A 23,156-nucleotide genomic window follows, 5' to 3' on the forward strand; every position below is an offset into this window, starting at 1 on the left:
TTTGTCACATACTATAAAACAGCCAATCACCCCAAATGACTTTGGGGTTACTGTGTAAAGAAGGAAATGGTTCTCCATTATAATGATGAAAGTGATAATGGATTCAATGCTGATTTGTTGGAAACGAACAACTTACAATTTTTTGCGAAAGAAAGGAAAAAATCGAGCCTCTTTATTTCAGTGGTAAATTAGGCAGACAAATTAATTGAAAGAGCTGTTTGATCAAAACAAATGGATATGTAATAGGAATCTTACACATGCCGCCCTTTACAAAACTCGAAAACCTCATTCGTATTAGAACAGTTGGATTCGGTGTTCACCGAAGCACGTGGCTTTCCCTCTCTGAACGCTTGTTTCACCCCTGGTTTAAGACGCTTGTTTCACCTAGACTGCTATTTATGAAAATAGGAGAATACCAGAATGATAACAGCTTCGAGAATTTTATAAATTAGTCGCAAGGAAGAGAAGAAAAAGATTATAAGTATGAAAAATAAAAAGTAAATACAGAGAGAAACATTTTAAAAAGTTGTAGAGACATTAGGTATTTTTGGAAGCAGGCAAGATGAAAAATCAGCAAACGCCTTCGCAGGGAATCGAACCACGGACCTCTGAAATACCGGTTCATCGTGCAGACCACTACACCACGAAGGCACGCTAGGAAAGCGGGGGAAATACCTTACATACTCTCCCTTTTTAAAGGGCAACTGGGGTTTTTAGGGTACCCAGTCGCCAAATCCTGGGTGTGAAGAATGCTCATCTAACACCTTTTTTAGTTCGGGCGCCACTGTAGAGATATTAGGTATTTTTGGAAGCAGGCAAGATGAAAAAGGAGCAAACGTCTTCGCAAGGAATCGAACCACGGACCTCTGGAATACCGGCCCAGCGTGCAGACCACTACACCACGAAGGCACGCTAGGAAAGCGAGAGAAATACCTTATAAAGTACAACTGAATATTTTTGAAATAAATTTCCCATTAAGTTATGTTCGAGGCAAATTAAATTTAAAAAAATATAATTTCCAAACATACTGTAAAATTCTATGCATTGCATTAAGCGCAAGCGTCACGCGTAACATCAGACTATAAAAGGCTGATGTCCATATTTTAAGGGTATATAGGGCACGGTATCCGCAGAAAACATCGCGGACGAAAACGTCGCGGAGAAAACAAGTCAAGGCGAAAACGTCGTGGCACAAATCATCGTCGGAGAAAATAAAGCAAAGACAAAACATCGTGGTACACAATATCGTCTTCGAAGAAACTTCTCAGTTTAAAAACATCGTCGTCGAAAATATCGTGGTAAAAAATATAGCACCTACAAATCATCGCAGACATGCGTTCTTCAGGCTTTAATAATTGTAAATAGATATTTCTTTAATGATTTGTAAGAGCAAGATGGACAGAAGGATAATTTTTACTTTCCTATTTTTTATTAATTAATAAATTTATAAAAAACAAAACAAGAAATTTAAACAAAAAAGAATTTCCACTATAAGAATATGAGATTAACAAAAGTGAAGAAAACAATCTTTTCCCCCCTTATAATTAACTTAGCATTTTTTTTTTTTTTTTTACAGAAGGATAATTTTTACTTTCCTATTTTTTTATTAATTAATAAATTTATAAAAAACAAAACAAGAAATTTAAACAAAAAAGAATTTCCACTATAAGAATATGAGATTAACAAAAGTGAAGAAAACAATCTTTTCCCCCCTTATAATTAACTTAGCAATTTTTTTTTTTTTTTTACGGATAAGTGCATGCAGTTACTTATTTTTATTTTCCTAATCTTTTTTAGATTATACTTTTCATGAAAAATTACCAGTAAAACTTTATGAAAAAATAATTTATTATTGACTTTTGTTAGTTAACTATGTCAGTTTAATATTCTATTAAGTGCTTATAAGTTGCATTAATTTTCTATGTTTAAGTTTCCATTTTCAGGAAATGTTTATTAATTAATAATAAAATATGAAGTTAAAATTATCCTTCTTTCCATCTTGCGCTTCTAAATCATTATGCAAGTATCGTTTTACGATTATTAAAGCTTGAATTATAAACGCAAGTCTGCGATGTTATCGTAATGGGATTTGTAGATACTTTATTTTTTACCACGATATTTTCAACTACGATGTTTTTAAACTGCGAAGTTTTTGAACTGCTTAATTTTCGACGACGATATTTTGTACCACGATGTTTTTAGAACTGCGATGCTTTCTCTTTGCTTTATTTTCTCCCACGATGTTTTGTGCCATGATGTTTTCTCCTTGCGTTGTTTTCTCCGCGGCGTTTTCGTCCGCGATGTTTTTGCAGCGATGTTTTCGGCTGTAACCATACGGCACAACATATATAAACAGATACTATATCGTATATTTATCTAATGTATAAATACAGAGTAAAAGGCAGTTTAAAACCTAATCCAACTTGCGCGCTGAAATCAGCAGTTAGTGATGGTAATAAAGTAAAATAAATATTTGAAACGTTCTAAAATCCCTCCCATATTCAATTTAGAATAAATCAAACACAAAAAGCAAAAACTAGAAGCACAGTGGCAAACTGCATGAGAAGGGCAAAAGATGTCAAAAAAAAAAAAAAAAATTACATCTTTCGCTGCATCGTCATCCTTGGTACAAAGAAAGAGGTAAATAAAAATCAGCCTGTTTCTGAACCAGCAGAGAGACAAATTAAAATTTAATTCTTTAAATAATCTCAGAAAATAAATCAAAATAATCTGTATTTTTGTCAGTCCAAACCCTACAGGCCGTAGTAAGTAGTGCAAAAGCTGTAAAATTATACCATTGAAACCACTAACAAGCTTAAAAAGGCTTAAAAATTTAAAATACTTATTTTGAGTGGACCGAGTTCACAAAACGAAACTTGTATTTACAGGGAATTACATACATGAAAAAATAATAACGCATGAAACATTTTGAAACCATACAGGCCAGAGTTAAAAAAATATTTTTATATCATCAAAATCGTATACAAGCCAAAAAGCTTAAAAATTTAATAATAATTATTTTACATTTAAGTGGACAGAGTCCTAAAAATAAAACATGTAAAACAGAAGCAATCCGACATACGAAAAAATAATTACAAATAAAAATTCGATCAAAAAATATAAAATAAAAATAAAATAAAAAATATAAAGAAGAGTTAATTCTTTAAAATCTGTTACATTAGAGCAGCAAAAGTTTTGAAATGAAAAAAGATAAAAATTCTGTTTGCCCAGAAGTAAAATAATTTAAGGGTTTAATTTATTTTGCATAGTATCTATCTATGTATAACCCCTTTAGAAATAAATTCATATTTATAATTAGAAACATTCTAAAATTATTCGAAATTTAAATAATACATGCATAGATTTTGTTGGGGGGTCCAGTAATGCTAATTTAATTTATAATTTAAATGGAACTCATATTAGGTCTTCCTGAATACAACTGATGAATGATAAAGACCACCATGTGTTCAGTTCTACAAAAAAACTCGTTGATAAGAAATAGTAGTTTCCTTTCATTCTATTACTCTGACTTTTAATTAAATTAGTCCTAATACTTGACACTGCTTGAGTTTTCTTGGACTGCTCATCATATAATTAAAATTTTAATTTTTGTTTTTATTGTTTTACTTTGTTTAAGTTACTGATATTATTAGTATCTTTCTATTTCCTAAAAACAGTAAAAATAAAAAGCAGTTTTAAACCTTTTGAGAATTTCTCATCTGGCGATAGAAATAGCCATTTCATTAACCATTACAAGAGAATACATAAGCAAAAAAATTAGAACATTAGAAAAACTGTTCTCTTTATCCATATTTTATTTTTATCACATAAATATAAGTTTCCTAACTCAAGCAGTAAAATCTTAGTTTATAGCATGTAAACTGGAATCGTGGAAAAAGGGTTTGATGGAAGTAGCCATTTCATTAAACATTACTGCAAAATTTTAATGCAAAATGTTACAATACAAAATCAAATTGGTTTGCTTACCTCCGCTTGGTTTTTTATCTAATACAAGCGCCGTAATTCAAGCAATCGAAACTTAGGTAATATTTTGTTCAAGAGCAAAATTTGATTTATTGTTAACGGAAATAGACATTTCATTAAAATTTTCATGAAAATGGCTAAGAGGAAATATTAAAATGCTAGAAAATAAAACAGTTTTGTTTAGCTGTACTAGTGTTAGCCATAAATATAACTCATACTTTCGAAAGGTAGGATATAACACACCACAAGTGGCTAATAAGGTAAGATAGCTGAACATCAAAGCTTCATCCGGTTCTATTTTTTATTTGTTTTATTTAATTTAATTATGGCAAAGAACGCCAGGGCTATCTGCCTAAGGGAAGGGATGCCTTCGTGGAGAACTTTCTGCGGGAAACTGACTCATATACACGTTACACACAGAGAAAACCACGAAAACGTCCATGCAGTCAGCCTGTTCGCCTGGAATCGAATCCAGGTTGGAACTACCAGTGTTACCAATGACTTTACCACTCGGCCGCTGGTTGACTGATTCGGTTCAAACAGCGGCATATGAATTAGTAGGGCAGTGTTTTCGTGCTTTTCGCTACGTGTAACATGAATATGAGCCAGTTTCTCATACTTCCAGGGAACATCTCTGGTGACAGCTCTGTTGTGCTTTGTCATTTCGCATTAAATAAAGATTATCTTATTATAGCATATTTGCTTTCAGAACGAAGAACTATTTATAACTATTGTGGACTTGAATAAAAGAAAACTTGTATAAAAAGTGAAGTCTTTTCTTTTTCATTACCTGTATAATGGGCCACTGAACGTCCAACAATCCAAAGCACCATGTAAATAATGAGAGATAAGAAGCAGAGAACAACGCCAGTTATCAAAAATGTAATAGGACCAGCCCGATCAAATTCCTTTAGATACAGAAAGAATACCGAATTATATTACTATATGTATAAGCAGCATCGAATGAACTTATCAGTAACATATATAGTTAAAAATTTCTATTTAAGAAATGGTTTAAACATATACAGTAAACCTAAAGTATTCTAGTATGTATAATACCATACGATTGTAACTGAAAATAAAATAAAAAATACTTGTATTTGTATTAACACAAAATAAGAGTTGTAGGTTTTCATTTAATTTTACCCATAGTTATTTTAATTTGCTAGCCTTTCCTGTCTTCTTTTATTTCCCTCCCGTTTCCTCGTCAAGATGTAAATTAGAGCGAACGAGTGTATTTACACTGAAGTAGGGAAAAGTTTAGTTAGAGCGTGGTTTAATTATTGTGAGTGTAAATTGCTTTTTCTTCCAGCTATTATCGGCTTTGCATTCTTGCCACCGAGTTATTATCCTGCCGCTGTAGGTTCCGAGTCAACCTTTTAGATTAAACTGAATTGTATAGTGTTGCAATACTCTAATTTTTAAATTTAGTATTACGCATCTTTTCGGATCTCATCACGAGTGGTCGATGTTTGTAAGCACGTACGTCCACGTCTTCTGTAAATTATATTTGTGTTCAATAAAATGGTCTTTTACACCCTTTCCCTGGTTGTGTTCACCTTCAAGCCTATGCAAGAAGTCTCTAGGATTAACACTTAGGTACATCTAGCTACATTTTACGATAACGAAGAGAACTAGATCCCACAGAGAAACTCACGTATATGATTGCACTAGAAATGGCGAAATGAAAAATGATATACTATTCATAATCTTATAAAACTATTAATAATTTAACAAAATACTTCTTAGGAATCCACGCAGCGTAATTGGTGTTGATTTAACATAGAAATTAAGTTTCTCAAACTAAAAACTCTTGAATGGATAAAATGAATAAAGTGGAAATACATGAAGTATTTTATTGCTTGATTTTTTTATTTGCAGTATGTAGGTATGATAAAGATGTATGATTCATTATAAAAAGAGTTTAGTCGTTTTTTCGTTTCCTTCGAGCTATAAAGTGTGCTACTCAAAATTAACACTTGTCTTATATTTTTTATCTTAGAGTTGTTAAATTTTAAAATTCCTTTGCAGAACTTAACTAAAAATTACTTTAACGATTGCTAATGCATATTAATTATTCGCGAATATTCAGTATAAATAAGCGACGCAACCAATAGTAAAAATTTCTTTCTATTACAAAATATTTCAATTTTTAACTTACATGTCCTAAAACTACAGGCATAGACATCTCTCCGAGGGCAGCCCCAAACACAAGGAATGAGGTTATAGTAGCTGAAAAGATATTTATATTACAAAGTATGTGCACAGCTTAATCATGAACTAATAATTGACGAAAACATTTTTATTATAAAACATTATAATACAACATTTTCTAAATAATAAACAAAAAAATTACGTTTGTAATTTTGAATGCAATAAATGTTTTTTTTTTAATTACAGACTAGAAACTGCAGAGTTTCGACGTTAGTTTTCTTAAAACGTTTTTACCGTTAAGTTATGCTACCATGCCATTTATTACCCAGGTGAGTCGACAAGTTTGTCACTGCGCAGAGTACACGTTCTATAAATTGTCTTTCATGCGGTCTATTAGTAGCTATTTTCCAGAGTCAGCCAGTTGTTGGGCATCATTTCTATAGGTGCAGCGCGTAAAAGTACGCGGGTGGCGAAAATCAGGGGTGGCCGGACTCTCGCGATACCATGCCTAAATATTTGAAATTCAATTAATTCATTGTAAGTACTTGTCATATGTAAGTACTTTTTATACAATTTGTTATATACAAGTACTTAGAGAGTATGAAATAAACATTTTATTAATAACTGATCACTTAAAAAAAAAAAAAAATTGGAAGCGGCAATCTTAGGAAAGTACGCAGCCAATGGCCTAGGAACGGCCCTGATCAGATCTTTAACTTTGATTTCAAACTTCCTAAGAGCCTTTCAAACTCCCTACATTTGAAAGCAATAAATACATTTCTTAATAATTTAAAGACATTAAAAGTCTTTAGAGGAGACTTCCCAAAATATTTAACTCATTACGTTACTCTACCTTACATTTATTATCCACTGGGTTTGCAGATATTGCTATTGTGAGAAATGTAAAATATTTATTTATCTTCCAAATGATCCTGCAATAATCTATTTTCAGAGTGCTGTTATTCTGCAAAGAATAAGATTTTAAATTTTTCTTTCACCTTTAATCGTAATAGTAATTTTTAATAGTAAATTTTGTGTTTTAATTACGTAAGCGTACTTAATTGTAAACTTGGGAAACTGGCGATTTATTTTATTTATTATTTAAAAAAAAAAATTTTTTTTTTTGTTTATTATTTGAGAAATGGTATCTTCCGCACAAATGTATTTCTTACATTATAAGAAATGCTTTATTACAGATATATGATACGTCTGAGAACATGTTCAACTCAAAATAAATGGTTCTCGAATGTGTTATGTAGAAACGAGCCAATTTCCCTTAAGATGTCTTCTATGAAGTTAAATTTTCAGTAGTCTGCGCTTTTAAATTAAAGGAACAAACAATAAAATATGAAATTCTGTAGACCTTCTCCGTGCTTCCCGTCTACTTTAGTGAGATATGGTCGATTTTTCATATTTTTACTTTGGCGTTTACGAACTCGTGAGACAAGGTTTCATATGACATCAGTGATTACTTGCTAAATTCCTGTTGTATTAAAAATATCTGCTAAGCATTGACATCATTTTAATAATTCAAGCGATAAGCTTTCCGCTTCACCAAAGAATATGTACTGTTAAGAAGGAAAGCTTCGCAACAGCAGGAGTGGCTCCCTCCGAACGAAAAGGGACACAATTGCGCATGCGTGAAATATCTGTCGCCAAAAAGCGCCAAAGCTCGAAGCTGATGTCGAAGTTCGAACAGGTTCGACGGTCACGTTTATCAAAAGTTCAAAGCTGTGTGACTCCATTTGTTTTCCTACATATTGACAGATATAAAATCAGACATCAAACTGCGATATGGATAATACAAGTTCAACTAGTAGAGCAAAAAAGCACGAAAATTAGAGTTTAAATTATCGCGAAAAGTCAAAGAACGATTCATCTTAACCCGTATTCCTCAATTTCCTCCTCTAGGTTTCTTATTAAGGCTTAGAAACCACAAAACCGTATTTTGATTAAATTGTTATTATCTTTAAGAATGCCAGCTGTTAAGTCATTCGTAATGAACTCTGGTGAAAAGCTTGATAAAACTGATTGAAATTGTAAACCAGTATTTGTTTAAAAGTAACCGAAAAACTATGATAATTTAGAAGCAAATTTACCTTTTCTCAGTTTTTTTTTTTTTTTTTTTTTTTAAATCACGTGTACAGGCTTTCCGAAGCGAATATTTAAATTGTTGATATTCGCGTATAATACCGGAAGATACTTACGGGTAACTTTAATGTACTGCTCTGTAAGTGATAGCGCAGTTGGAAAGACGGAACTCATGAATAATCCAATGATGCAGGTACCAAAGATGAGGATTCCTTTGCTGTGCTTTAGCGCGAGCATCAGCAGCATACCGAAAGTACAGCCTACCTACGAATGAATGAAGTGAAAAATTTCATCATTTAAAATAAATGCAAAATAAAGGTTCTGAAATAATCTGAAATCAAAATGAAAGAATTAAGGAAATCAAAATGAAAGACTTGATTTCAGATTGCTTTATTTTTAAATTTTAGAAAGGCAATGTGACAAATAACACATAATAGCAAAGAAAGCTATTCAAATTTTGCTTATAAAATGTTCTATGTCATTTCTTTCAGTCATATGAATGACATCCAGATCACAACCATATTCTAGCCATACTTATTCTGCCAGATCCTGCGCTCCTGCTTAAGCGAACGCCATATCATTATTCTGAAAGAAAATATCACATATGTCATAATATACGACGACATCGGAATCCATCCGCAAAACACTAGGAAGTAACTTTGTCTTTATAAGCTGCATACAGCCATCACACGCATACAGTCTTCTTGCTTTCACGAAGACACACAAAAGCCAGATGAAAACTGCTGATGTCACCCACCCATGAATGCTTACAGCAATCGGTGGATACATTCCGTAACATCAATGAAACTGACGTTGAACGGAATTACAAAATGAAATTTGGTAAACTGCTGCACACAAAGGATCTTCCACTGAGCAGCTGTCTTTTGACTATTAAGTTCTCAGGTTTCTTTCAAAAGCTTCCTCTTTTAATGGAATACTAAAAGTTCCCTTTTCCACTTAATGTCCACTAAATTAATCTATAACAAGCGACTATGTCATCTGAAATCAGGTCAGTCATTTTGAATAACCCCATAGATCGGGATTGTCAAACTAGTCGATCGAAAGCGTTTAGTCTGCTATACCTTAATTGATAATTATTTTATATTTTTTCGCTCAGTGGCTCGCAATGGTTGACTGAAAAATTGTCGGTAGAAAACCTACTCAAAATCCAGAAAAAGGTGGGCAACCCCTTTGTATGTTAGTATTTGAGACACTTGAAAAAAAAAAAAAAAAAAAAAAAAAAAAAAAATCAAAGTATAATACACATTTTTACTGCAAAAGTTACGCAATGAAGTCTTAAAAAGTAGGAATAGGAATGCATTTATGGCTTAAAATATGCAAAGTACAGCTCACTTTTACGGGATGTAAATCAGATGAATCTGAAAATAGGATAAAATAACACATTTTTTTTATAACGATGACGGAACAAACTTAATTACTGAGTTCATCAATGAAACTCGTAAATTGACACGGTAAAAGCTAAATGTAAGCACTGTTTTTATGATCTTCCAAGCACTTCCGTGTGCTTATACGTATTAAAACTGCGTTTGCTCAGTGGAGGTGCTCCGTGGGTTAAAGTACAGTTCTGAATGTCTCATACATAAAGTTTTACAGAAGAATAGCAAAGAGGTGTCATTTCTTCGTATTTTAATAAGTTCTAAATCTCTGTCAAATAATGTTCTGAACCTGACATTTCCTTTTTTATGTATCTTCTATTTAAACTATATTATATCTTTCATTTTGACGACATTAAACTAAAACAAACGTAAGGAGCTTATTACTTATCACATATGTTAGTTTCATATGAATATTAGTAGTTTTGCCCAAATTTTAACCATTTAAAATAGTCTGACTGCTTGGGTGATAATAATTTTCCCTATGCATCATACATATAAACTAGTTTCTCTTAGAAAATCCTTCACGAAGGTATACTCTATATGATAGGTCTCTATCGCTTTTATTGGAGCAATATATATACCACTGTTCAATGAAAGTAAAACACCAAAATTGAGTAATCAGATCGGCTAGCCAAACCCGGAGCACCTTGAGAATAAACGGCACGTATGGCTGTGATAGTTTTTACCGCATCACCTACGATGTTATCCCTACATTCGAGGACAGTGACATATCCCGTGACAACTGTCGTTATGATTCCTGCAGCGAGAGCTCGTATTTCGAAGTCCATTTCTTTTAGTTAGTCACATGAGCTATTTCAACTGAAAACACATAGAAGATAGTGGAACGCTAAATAGGCGAAAATCTTTTCTGATGAGTTGTAAAATAACAGTCGGACCTTCGCTTACTGCCCGAGGGAAGAGCGGCATCTTGAAGACATTGCACAGCGTCATGTTCTTATATATATATATTACTCCATTTTATTTACAGTTTCGCCTTCTTCGAATCTCAGAATGTTCGAACCGTACCAGTGGTGCATTAGTGAGAGCTTGGAACGAGAAGTGTTACCATTCCTTTTGAACTTTCTTGGGCTAACTTTAAAGAAGTTAATGCGTCCGCCCATATTGCATGAAAACGTTTTCAAATGTGACCAGTTCTTCCTTAGTCTGCTTAGTTGCCTGATTTATCCGAAAATCTCGATGATTTCTCGAAGGGCAGCTCAGATTTCAGCACTCGCAGTTATCACTAACGGATTGTGTGTATTTATTGGATCTGCATTAAATGATATTTTCATGGATTTTGATTGGTGCATGTTGTCTAGTGCAATCCGATTTTGATTGGTGCATGTTGCATAGTGCAATCCGTTATTACCATAAAAGATGGACATAAAAGTATTGAATTTAGCACTTTCCTTCTAATGTTTCGAACATTTCTACCTTACATTGTATGTCATCGCTCCTGTAAATATTTGCGTTATAACTCCTATCCTTAGTTATATCATATTTTTACTAAACATCAGCGTATATTACTGATTACCTATTTGGTAACCTCAGGATAATAGGAAACATGCGCATAATCACCACAGTTTTTGTTTTAAAAGCTAAAAAAGTAATCTACTCTTTTGAGGTAGTATTCTACATAATTCCCGTATTATTGCTTCGACCTCTGTTTACTTACGATATTACAACCAAGCATGAATGCAGGGGCCAGTCGAGTCGCCAGAGCAATGGAGATTAATCTACCTGCTGCAAACATTCCCTGTAAGAAGGAGGAGAAAAAGATTTAAAATTCAGAATTAAGAAGAAACGTATGTTATTCAGGCCCATTTACTTTAAATAATAATTGAAAATTATATAGGTAAATACATTCATAAGCGTCGAAAACAGGAGTACATATGCCCACCAACGTTCGGTAGTTGCTAATGTTCATCAACATAAATATTTACATAAGATAAATCTGTTCTTGATTATAAAAGGCAAGTGTTCCAAAATTTCTTCAGTTTTTCTTTCTGTGCTACGGTCATGAATGCACCATAATAAGACAGAAAATAATTCTAAACTACAGGAAAAAGAAAAAGAAAAGTTAACTATATACACTAAAGTTTGTTATTCATTTGAACATACCCAAAAAAGAGCATTTAGGTACGCTGCGTTAGATCTCTTTAGATTAACTGGGCCTTTAACAGCATAAGAATACAAGTATCCTCCGTAAACTGCCTGTAAAAAAAAAAAAAAAAAAAAAAAAAAAAAAAAAAAACATTTTATTTAAACAGGAAAGAATTCAGTTACTTCACAAAATGTGGGGAGGAAGACGAAGAAGCAAAATATTTGCTTTATCTGAGACTACTTTCATAATATTTTGGAGATTGAGGCTAATTTTCGTATGCTTGTAAACATTAAAATAGCGCAGGAATTAAAACGAAATTCGGAGATTATAGCAAGGATTAACGAAATTTCAATTTAAAAAAATTGGTTTTTAGTTAAATTCCGAAATTTTGAAGCATGCCGATAATGGCAGTGAAGATTGCTGAGTAGTTCAAACTTTTTCTTCTTCTTTTTTTTTTTTTTTTTTTTTTTGTACACGAATTATTTTGGAGACATAAAATCAGCAGTAAATCTCAGGCATTTTCCATGCGAAGGTTTGTCGAGAAATTCCACGAAATCTCTTTCTCCCCCCCGTGCTATCGGCGGCGAATACTATCTGAACAAAAGCATTATTCTTCGCTATTGAATTTTCCGACGACAATTGTCACGAAAATTTCAGGGAGAATAGAGCCTGTAAACAAAACAACAGGTGCAAAGCCTGGTATTTCGCAGTTGTCCTCAGCCCTCAAAGCGGGGCGTAAAATATTAGCAAGCAATGTATAAGTGACTTACAAGTCATTATGTGATAAGGTGCATTCCTGCCACGTGGTATGCGTGTCGTAAAGCACTAATTGTTGCTTGAGTAGAATGATATAGAACATGGGCGACTACGACGGCTAACGAGTAGTGTTTCCCAGTAATAAATAAGCTATACGATAAGCTTATAATCTTCATATTGTGACACATAAATTAGTGACGAAGGTGACTAAAAGTACCCAACAGAACGTCACTGTCACTGTTCCAACGTGTACCGATGAACTCATTACATGGGAGGATTAACTCTGTCGAAAAACAAAAATGTACAGCATTAACCGGAATCTAAAGACAAAAAATGGTGAAATTGTCGCGCACTTGTGACAGGTGGTACAGGAGAACAATATAGCACGCGAAACTGTCACTGAATTTTTGCACCTTAAATTTCAGAAGACGTGTAACATGGAACTCGCAGATAATAGAATGCCTGCAATCTTACAGATATAATATTATATCTGAAAATCTGTAGTTGCAAATATTCCGGGAGTTCGTACCTCTTTATACACCATCTTCGAGAGGCTGCGGCTGATTGCGAAATGCCACATTTTGCATACAATGTTTTGATCATATGCTTGATCTCTTTGGAAGGTTTCGTTATGAATTTTGTCCGGAAGTCTAATCGCTTTTTTTTGTAACCATAGCCATCTCAGTCGAGTGAAAAGCTTATGTACAAGATTAAAGGGATTGCTGTGTTCTGTGCATGTTGCCCACCACTTCTTATAAAAATAGTATAGTTAAGAATATCTCTATCCAGTTTTCTTCGTAAAATCATTGAGGATATAAGGCTTTTTACAGAAATTTTTTTAAAAGTATGTTGGTTGACTATCCTCTTTAATCTCAAGTTACAACTAAGATATATAAGTTCTAAGATTTGAATATCTGATCAATGGTTTTGAAAAGAGTACGAATACACACTGGATACTTCACTAAATCATCGAAAATAATCCTTGATTTATCTTTTTACGAAATTAAATTTGTCAACACATTTCTTACGGTCAAATAAAGTTGTACATATAATTTAAATTACATACCTATATTTTTAATACTTATCAGTTATTCAAGTATACATATAAGTAATAGTAAAGATAAAGTTAGAATAAATCTATATTGTTAACAGAGTAGTAGCTAGGGTTTTCAGCTTATGGGGACAACTGAAAATTTCGCACCCCATCGTATGTGCAAAGAATGGAAAACATTTAATTCTAAAATTTCGTAACATCATTTTGGCGCCCACTGGATGCTGCGCCCAGGGACAGCCCCTTTGCCCCCCCTCTAGCTACGCCCCTGATTGTTAACGTATATTAAATATATACGGAAAAAATAATAAAGCAGCAATAAGTAAATTTAAACGAAATGGTTTAAATGTAAATGACGCATTGCTCAAAAGACTGATGAAGACTACACAATACAAGATAAAGATATTGAAGATCTTACACTAAATACATAGTGTATACTGTAAAAAAAAAAAAAAAAAAAAAAAAAAAAAAATGAGAGAGAGAGAGAAAGAAAATTATTTTTAAGCGGCGGGGGGGGGATGAAAAATTTAGAAAACCGCTGTCTTTTAAACAATGTGTGTATGGGGAGGGGGCAGAATAGAAAAGAAAAAGAGACAGAATGATAAAATCACAATATTGCAAAAGAGAAAATATCACAAAATTGCAAAAGGGGGTTGATGCATTTTATTTTGGTTAAAGTAAACGTATGAGCGCACAGTGCTCCCGGAGCAAGTACTATAGCATTTAAGCAATTGCCTTATGAAAATAAAATGAATCACATCTAGTTCAAGTAACAAAATGAAAAGATAAGTTTCAAAGAAGTACACATTAATAAATTTACCCCTCATAAATTTCAAATTAGAAAAATTAATTAAATATATTCAAAAAAGGCAAGAATGGGAAAATTAACTAAAACGTAAAAAATATCGTAACTATTGCTTAAAGTACGCATAACTTTAATCAGTAATCCTAAAAGCGATTTAAACCGAAATTTTATTAAAGTTGATTCGGAAAAATTTGCCTCGAATGTGTCGCCACCTGGCGTAGCTAGAACGCGCTAACAATCAAGATTGTGTTGCAATGCAGTTCAGATGCGAAACTTGAATATATAAATTAAATAATTGAACTCAAAAATATATAAACGCATACGCACACACAAAAAAATAAAATATGAAAATAAAAAAAATAAGAGAAGAATGTAATACTAACATGAGCATAGTTTTAATCTTCTGGAAAGCTCTGCTTCTCTTTGCAGTTTGTAACTAGTAAAAAATAAATGTACGAAAATCTTAACACCATAATTAAAATTTTAAAGTTTTTTGCAGTGTGACCCTGTAATTTTAACAAAATTTACAGGGTACTTTAAATCTAAAACTCAATCAGTGTGTTTACTAAATGAATCTGTATTACCTTACGCTTCTGAACAAATTAACTTCATTCTTAACAATTTCTGGGTATTAATATTTCAAAAAATTAATTAATTATATCCAGAATGGTTAACTGCGTGCACACACACACACACACACACATGTATATACATAAAAATATATAAAATAAAGAAACAGGAACAAAAACAAAAATCAAAATACTAAACAAAAATCAAAATTAGATATTTAACTCCCTTTAAAACTTTGTACTCGGATGTAATTCTGAAATGGTGATGTACATGTTGCATGACTTTTACAGATTATATTGTTGAAGCATAATCCGCAAATAAACATACTGAAGCACCAAAAGTCATGTCATTGACGTCAATGTCAGACAATTACAGAAATGTCATTGACGACAGAAAACATAAGCGGCTGACATGACGTTAGCATACAGGCATATGAGAGAAACAAGTGTGAATTGCAGATTAAAAATAGTGAACTTATGGTTTCACTTTGTTTCTAATGATTTTTTAATATTCTGGTTTATACATTTAACATTATTATATTAAATGTATAAACCCTGTACGTACTAAGCACATGCGTCATTAATATTACATATATGAGAATCATACGACAAGAATTAATTTTGAAATGATGCAATTTAGAAAGATTTGCTTAAAGCCTATTACTATTTTTAAGACAGCAAGTGGAAAATAATGAAATATAAAGAAGATTATAGGGGTTATTATAAATGAAAAATAGAATTTAAATTTTATTTTACATGTATGAACTATGTATGACTCTATGTATGTATATACAAGTGTGTTACTAAAACAATGGGCCTATTTCTACCTTTTATGTCCTTACATAGCCCGATGGAGTGAAGCTTCGTATTAATATTTTTTAATTGCTTTCATTGTTTTATACATATTTCAAAATTCAAGTTTCAAAAACAGCATTTTTTAAAAAAAATTTAAATTGCTTAATATAAAGAAATAGTTTTTATTTTTAATTGTGTATAAAGCAGTCTTTAATTTAATTTTGCCTTTTTACAGTAAATAACATTATTATAAAATGCCTCACTATAACTCAGCTTCACGCTGAGCGGTTAATTTTACAAAGGTTTACAAGTAATGCTGTTTTGCTCTCATTGTCGGCTTGGCCTCCGCAAAGCGGGGAATAGGCAAAATTTACATCTTTTGCTTGATTTCATGCTATTATTTTAACTTAATTTTTTACTTTGTTGTTTATTCTTTTTAGTTGAATGTACTTTTCCTATTATACTGTATTTATTCATTTGCGTTGCTTTTATTTTTCTTCGGCATTATCAAGCTCAAATTTTGCCATGATTACGCACTTTTTACATTTATTTCATATTTTTTCAATCAGTTTGGAATTCATTACAGACATTTTGGTGCAGCGCAGGGAGGGGGAACTTCTAAGTTCATTCGTTATTTTTTAAGAAAATTTCCAATTTTCTAATTTATTTTCGGGAATGAACCGGCGAAGACAGAGGCTCAGCTAATGGAATCACAATGAACATCGCCCCTTGATGAGACGTATGTGTGGCTTCACTACCCATTATTTTCATTTTCACTTTGCTTCCTGCATTGTTTTATTTTCAAAAAATAAGAGAAATTCCAGAATGCATTTATTTCTTACTGAATGATACTATCGTTTACTTAAACATACACACATCTGCAAATTCATTATAACTTATTCCATTTTAGATTAACAATTTTTCATTTTCTCATATATTTTACTTTTATTCGTTTTTTTTTATACATTTTATTTTTAATGCGTACGCATTTCCACTTTTTTAGCATTGCACATTAGCCACGAACAAGAGAAGCTCGCATTATTAAATGCGCATAAGCAGCAGCAAATACCATGTAATGAAAAAATCAGGATAATAGATTTAAAAATTTAAAAAAGAATTTTTAGAAACTGCGTTCAGCGAACTTTTCATCGAGTAAAAGTCAAAATCTTAAAAAATATTTCAAAGCTTTTAGAATAAGGAATGAATTTATTTCGAATGAAAGTTTCTTTTGAAATCTTAAATGTTTACACGAGGTTTTTTTTTAAAAAATTAAATAATTAAATGGATTATTATTTTATTAGATAGTATATATATTTCAATCAGTACTTACGTATTATCGCAACCAGGTTGGCGCTATTTGTAAGTTTCAGTAAAAATGTATGAATAGAAAGAAAATGTACACTTATTAATTACGGATAATTTTTAATACAGTTTTTTTATATTATTTTGTTTTAAAATATAAAATAGCAATTAAACCCTTCCGGTTTCGAATTTCAATAAGTTGCAGAATTATTTTTTCAGCGGAAATCTTTTGGCTATTGCTTTTAGCACTGATTGAAAACGTATTCGCCATAACCATGTACACGTCGACTTATTTTTACTTAAAAAAACATCCCAGAATTGCACAAAAATGGCATTGCGCACACTCTTGACTTTATCCATGTACACTGCTATTTTCTCATAAATTACAAAAATTTGCACGAAAATGCAGGAAAATTTTGTGAATCTCCACATGCTCTTTTTACAAAACTGCGTTTAACACGTAGGGTTTCCGTAAGTAGGGTCGCCAAATTTGGCAATTTATGCGAATTTTGGCCTGGTTGCGATAATACGTAAGTACCTTTCAATCTTTGTGACTACAAAATTCTAGTTAGAATTATTATTCAAAATTTATTTCAGTAATTCTATAAATTTAAACTGATTTTACTGAAGAGGTGAAAAGTTCAATGATGTAAGTGAATTATAAAACTTTTAAATTTAAAATTTTAATTTAGCTGCATTTCAGTGATCAGTAGAGAAAAGCCTTTACTAGTAGTTAATTTATAAGGTATTTCTCCCGCTTTCCTACAGTGCCTTCGTGGTGTAGTGGTTCTGCACGCTGGGCCAGTTTTCCAGAGGTACGTGGTTCGATTCCCGGCGAAGGTGGTTACTATTTTTTCATCTTGCCTACTTCCTAATAAATCCTCATGTCTCTACAAACTGATGACAACTAAGCAGGGGAAGTTGGATAAAAGGAAGTTACAAGTTTTCAGTTCGTATTTCACTAACGTTGCTATTATTATCGATATTGTATCTCAAGTTGTAGTTAAGTAGTTTTTCGGTTTTAAAAAAGGTGTAAACAAAGGATTTATTACAGTATTCCCCTTTGAAAAAGTCAGGTTTGGTCAAGTGGAAGGTTCATCAATCTAACTCTTCAAAGAAATCCGTTACCAAGCGAGGGAAGCAATGATTTTAATGAAAGCTTTCAGACTAGAAAAGGTTTTCTGTATCGTACCGATGAATTAAAACTCGCTCGCATGAATATTAAATTTTAATGAAAGATAAAATGCTTTTTTTTTTATTCGAAAAAATATCTCAGAAATTTTCAGCAGTCAAGAGTAAAAAAAATCATCACGTTTCAAAAAAAAAAAAAAAAAAAAAGTAAACAGACTTAAAGTCCTACTTTATTGAAAAGGATTTACCATCTCTAAGACCAGGGGGAAAATTGCGTGCGAATACGATTTGATCTTAATCTTCTGGCAGTTCCTACAAAAGTTTCATAGGAATGTGAGAAAAGAAAGAAACGGTAAAGTAATTTCATTTAAAGATTCGTGTCCCGCTCACTTTCCCCCGATGTTTAGAACAAACTCATACTTCTTTCGACTACGTCCAAATATCCTTCATTATCTGTGTAAAAATCCTATTCCTTAACCTCTGATTCGGAGAATTCTTAAATTTGGAGACGAGATTCCATATTTAGTTTGTCTACAAATGAGTCGTAATAATGATCTACAGGTTCTGACTGATGCCATTCATATATTCTGTTCAACATAGAAAAAAAATCACTGAAATTTATATTAACAAATTTGTCATCAAAGCAGGCCTTTTCTTTCCCTTCAGAAAATGAAAATAAAGATGAAAGATTTATTTTTCAGTTATAAAGAAGTAATAGAGAATGAAGCCTGTTATTCCAGGTGAACTGATTAGTTTTAAAAATTTTGCGCTGCGCACCGTTGGAAATATAACAGAACTGAGAGAATGTCAATAAACAGTTAGTAATATTTTGGCAGATAATGATAATGAAGAAGAAAAGATTTAACGGAAGATTCCCTATTTTTGTGGAATAAGTAGAAGCTTTGAAAACTCTCCATCATTGCATTCACCTTGTAGAGTCATTAGGATTTTTTTGAAGCAGTAGACGTGAGAAATGAGCAATGCCCTCGCCGGGACTCAAACCTGAACCTCTCGAATACTCGCCGAATGTGCACCCGTTACACCCCGAAGGCATGCATAAAGGAGGAAGAAAATACCTTATAGCCTTACTAATGCATCTGTGTCATACATTTTCCTTTCAACAAACTTGAAAGAGCGAATGTCAGTGAATGACAAAAACGGAAAAAAAAAATCCTCTTTTTTTAAGCTATAAATACAGATAAAGAAATATGTAATTAAAATTTCGGAATTTCTCAGTTTTTAAGCCTAAAAAAAAAAAAAAAAAAAAAAAAAAAAAAGAGCTGAATTTATCTAAAAATATTATTAAATTAGTAATTTTTTCTTACACTTAACATGTGGTCTTAGAATAAGAGGGCTTGATAACAGAATTCGAGTAAACTAGTTTATTATAAATGATGATCGTTATAACCCCCACTTGTTGTAGGCCATTCCATTAAAAGTCCCGACAAAATTTTTCTGCCTGCCGATCACTCGTTATAACGATCTTTTTTCGTAAAATGCGAGGGTTTATTATAACAAGAGTCAGCTGTGCAGATTCATCCCAATCGAAGAAATTATGATCAGGAGGAATGCCTGCTTTTGTTGTTTCAGGTTTCAGATGCTTATATTCTTTTGAAATTTATTTGCAATCTTTAACCTTTAGTTTTAAAATTTTTAAATTGTTATTTCTACATTCATTTTTTAGCATCTACTGAAATTCTAGAGAAAAATTTCAAGACTGAATATTCCAAAATCGATGTACCACGGTGTTAAATCGAAAGCTTAGTAGTTTACAAGATAGTATTGACAATTTTACAATGGGCAAATAAAATTTACAATATAATGAAAGTTGTAAAACTATTAGAAAACATCATCTACAAAATAAAAAGAAAGTCTATACAGGGAAGTAGAAGTATAATCCAGAAGCAAGAGAGTTCAGATGCTGGAAATCTCATATCAGTTGATGGTACACTGCAAACCATATAAATACTCTTGGGAACGAATTCTTGCAAATACCAGAAACTTAAGATCTTTTCATTTTCGTATTTGAATTAATCAACCTACAATCGTCCTTAGACTGGTGCTTACTCTTGGACCTAGTAGTAAGTATAAAGTATAAGAGTAAGAAGCATAAAAAACATAAAATAAAGTACAAAAATAATCATAAAAAGTATGAACTAGAGGAATTTACTTCTTTATGCGTCCATAAAAATGTATTTTTGATTACAGCAATTATTGGATTTTTTTAAGTTTATCATAAGTACAATAATTAATGCAACAGTCTAGTCTGTAGTATATGTCGTGATAAAACATTAGCTTAAAATTTATATCTTTAGTAAAAGTGAGCAATACAAAATAAGGTTTTTGAATTTCTTGTTTCGTGCAATCGCTTAGAATGTATTTTCTCGCTTCCTTTCCAAATGCCTTCGTGGGTAACTGGAAGCATACTCGATTATTGCATCGAATAATATTATATCGAAGCACACTTGCGTATTTGGGAGGTCCGGAGTTCGAATCCTGGCGGAGGCCTTGCACATTTTTCACATCTCCAGCATGGAAAAAACTAATAATTCTACACTGGCGCTCGAACTAAAAGGTGGACTACAATTCATCACCACCAGAATTTAACGATTGTGTCCCTTCACCCCCAGTCGCCCTTTAAAAGGGGGAGTAAGTATGGTATTTTCTCCCGCATGCTTTCGTGGTGTAACTAGAAACATACTCGACGTGTATTCGGGAGGTTTGGAGTTCGAATCCCGGTGACGGCACTGCATATTTTCACGTCTTCAGCATTAAAAAAACAAATGACTCTATGCCTGTTTTTTAACATTAACTTTTAAGTTTTCTAATAAACATAAAGTAAAGGTATTTTCTTTAAAATGAAGCTAAATTTTTCTGAATGTTATAATTAAATTTGTCGCCATGTTTGTGACTAAACAAAATCTATTTTCTATTGTCAAAAGTTGTTTCTTGAACAACGAACATATTTTCAGTAATAGCACAATTAATTAATCATTAACTTCGTTGCTGTTGTTTAGACTAACTCCCTTTGTAAAGGAAAGACTATATAAACATGGAACAATTGCAAAGGATGGAAATGATTAGTAAATAAATAATTCACGTAAAATATGCACAATTAACATGCAATAGGGATTGAAGAAAAATGGTCGATTTACTTGGAGGCCATCATAGAGAAACATTAATGATGCGCACAAAAATGTGATAAGAATGGTTTGTAAAGGTGGCACAGGATTTGTATCGAATTTTTCTTCCGAAAAATCTGTTGGAATCCTGGGTGCTGAAAAAGTATAAATAGGTAAATAATTATTATTAAAAGGTAAAATAAGAGGAAAAACATGATTAAGACACACTCTTTTGGGTAATAGAATTAAACATTTATTGAATAAAAAGATATTATTTAAAGTTATTCCGTTTAATAATTCTTTAACAATTTTAGTATGCTTAAATATAACATTTAACTTGAAACTTTCAAAATCCAAGTACAAAATGGAAAAGAAGTAAAAATTCGCATTCCAGTATGATTCGAAGAGCAAAAATAAATGCAAAGTGTAAGGCTGCATACTTCAATGTAACATTTTTGGGAGAGGTAAAAGACAATATAGCAAATGTTTTATGCAATAGATTTCTTTCTTTCAATGAGAAGAGTAAAGACACAGAGAGAAGAAAAAGAATATTACACTAATGAAATAATAGAGCTATTAAATAGAGAAAGAGAAGGCGAAACAAGCCACCGTTAATATGATTCAGAAAGTGCATATAGAGAATAACAAAATCAAATGCAGTAAGAAAATCGTAGAAGGACTACAGACTGAAAAGAGTAACTCAAACTATAGAAAATCGGGAAAGAATGACGTCATCCCCCCGGATGATGAGCCAGTGACAAGAAATTTCAAAGTTGATGGGTCAGTGACCAGAAGGTTTGAAATCAAGTATCGACAAATAAAATCACTGTAGCACTGCCTTATCTATTGAATAAAACGTAAAGCTATAAAATATTTATATTAGCTAAGAGGTTTCGCAGTGCAAAATTTAATATACGTATAATACAAGAAGTATTATTTATTTTCTCTTTTTTTCGGTTTAAAATCATTATTGAAAAGAAGACAATTTAGAGGCAATTTTAAAACAATTAAAAAGCAGTTCTCAAACAGAAGCTTGATTGTAACCAGAAGCAAAAGTCAGCAGTTTAAAACTTCTGAAATTAAATACTTCTGACAGAAAAGTCGGAAAAATAAAATTACACTATTCGTTAAAGTGGAATGATCTTGTCTAAGTTAAAATTATGTGTTTTACTTTTTGTCTCATTTATATTACGTTACGATTATCTCATTTTTAAATTCACGAAAGATGTACTTAACTCTACAAGTCACAGTGCATATTTTAAATAAAAGATCATGCCTAGCTAAGGGGTGAAACAAAAATCATAATGTTTTCATTGCCACTGGATGATTAAAGTATTCTTAGAAGCTTTGATGAGCTAATATTATTTCATATTTCCTTATGCATTCTTTAATAAAGATGTAAAAATGAGTACCAAAATAATTAAAAAACTAAAATCCCTCATTCATGTATCTGATCTTGAATTCTAAAAACGATACAAATCTCACTTTGAAACTTCACTTTACAGAGATGACAAAAGGATTTTAGAATGACCCACTTTCACATTCAATGCCTCTAAACCCCTAATGCAGATAAACAAAAACGAAAGTATTAAATCTTCAGTCAGCTATACATTGGCTTGTCTCCAAATGGACTTTTTGTAGATAAATTTAGAATTAATGCGTATAGAAGAGGAAATACAAGGGTTATTTGTCAAACTGGGAAAATGGATCTCCGGGGGGGGGGCAGACACCGATGCCAAAGTGAAACAAGCAAAAGGTAAGTCCAGTACACACCAATAACTCTGCTTTTAAATCCCTGGAACATTTTTAGTTTCTTCATATATGAGAATTAAAACTTTGACATATAGCTATGTCTAGGATGCGTCATTTATGATTAATGTCAAAAGAGATTTTGA

The 23,156-nt window shown here is 32.1% G+C and overlaps 1 protein-coding gene across 5 annotated transcripts in view; it reads right to left on the minus strand.

Moving 5' to 3' along the window:
• The window catches only part of LOC118198205 (solute carrier family 60 member 1-like), a 125,926-nt gene that overhangs the window by 2,484 nt on the left and 100,286 nt on the right, over positions 1–23,156 (minus strand). For 4 of the 5 annotated variants that reach the window (XM_085808425.1, XM_085808423.1, XM_085808421.1 and 1 more), the window contains 6 exons: positions 21,295–21,416; positions 11,748–11,840; positions 11,302–11,382; positions 8,346–8,493; positions 6,146–6,216; positions 4,775–4,892 (listed from right to left, as the gene is read on the minus strand). In XM_085808425.1, the coding sequence (XP_085664551.1) occupies positions 4,775–4,892; positions 6,146–6,216; positions 8,346–8,493; positions 11,302–11,382; positions 11,748–11,840; positions 21,295–21,416 (633 nt within the window). The remainder of the gene's footprint in view (positions 1–4,774; positions 4,893–6,145; positions 6,217–8,345; positions 8,494–11,301; positions 11,383–11,747; positions 11,841–21,294; positions 21,417–23,156) is intronic. The other variant, XM_085808422.1, reaches the window with a different exon arrangement.

Source organism: Stegodyphus dumicola, chromosome X1, assembly GCF_044657685.1.
Source record: "Stegodyphus dumicola isolate Sdum_Otavi_A_Nest chromosome X1, ASM4465768v1".
NCBI classification, from domain to species: domain Eukaryota; kingdom Metazoa; phylum Arthropoda; class Arachnida; order Araneae; family Eresidae; genus Stegodyphus; species Stegodyphus dumicola.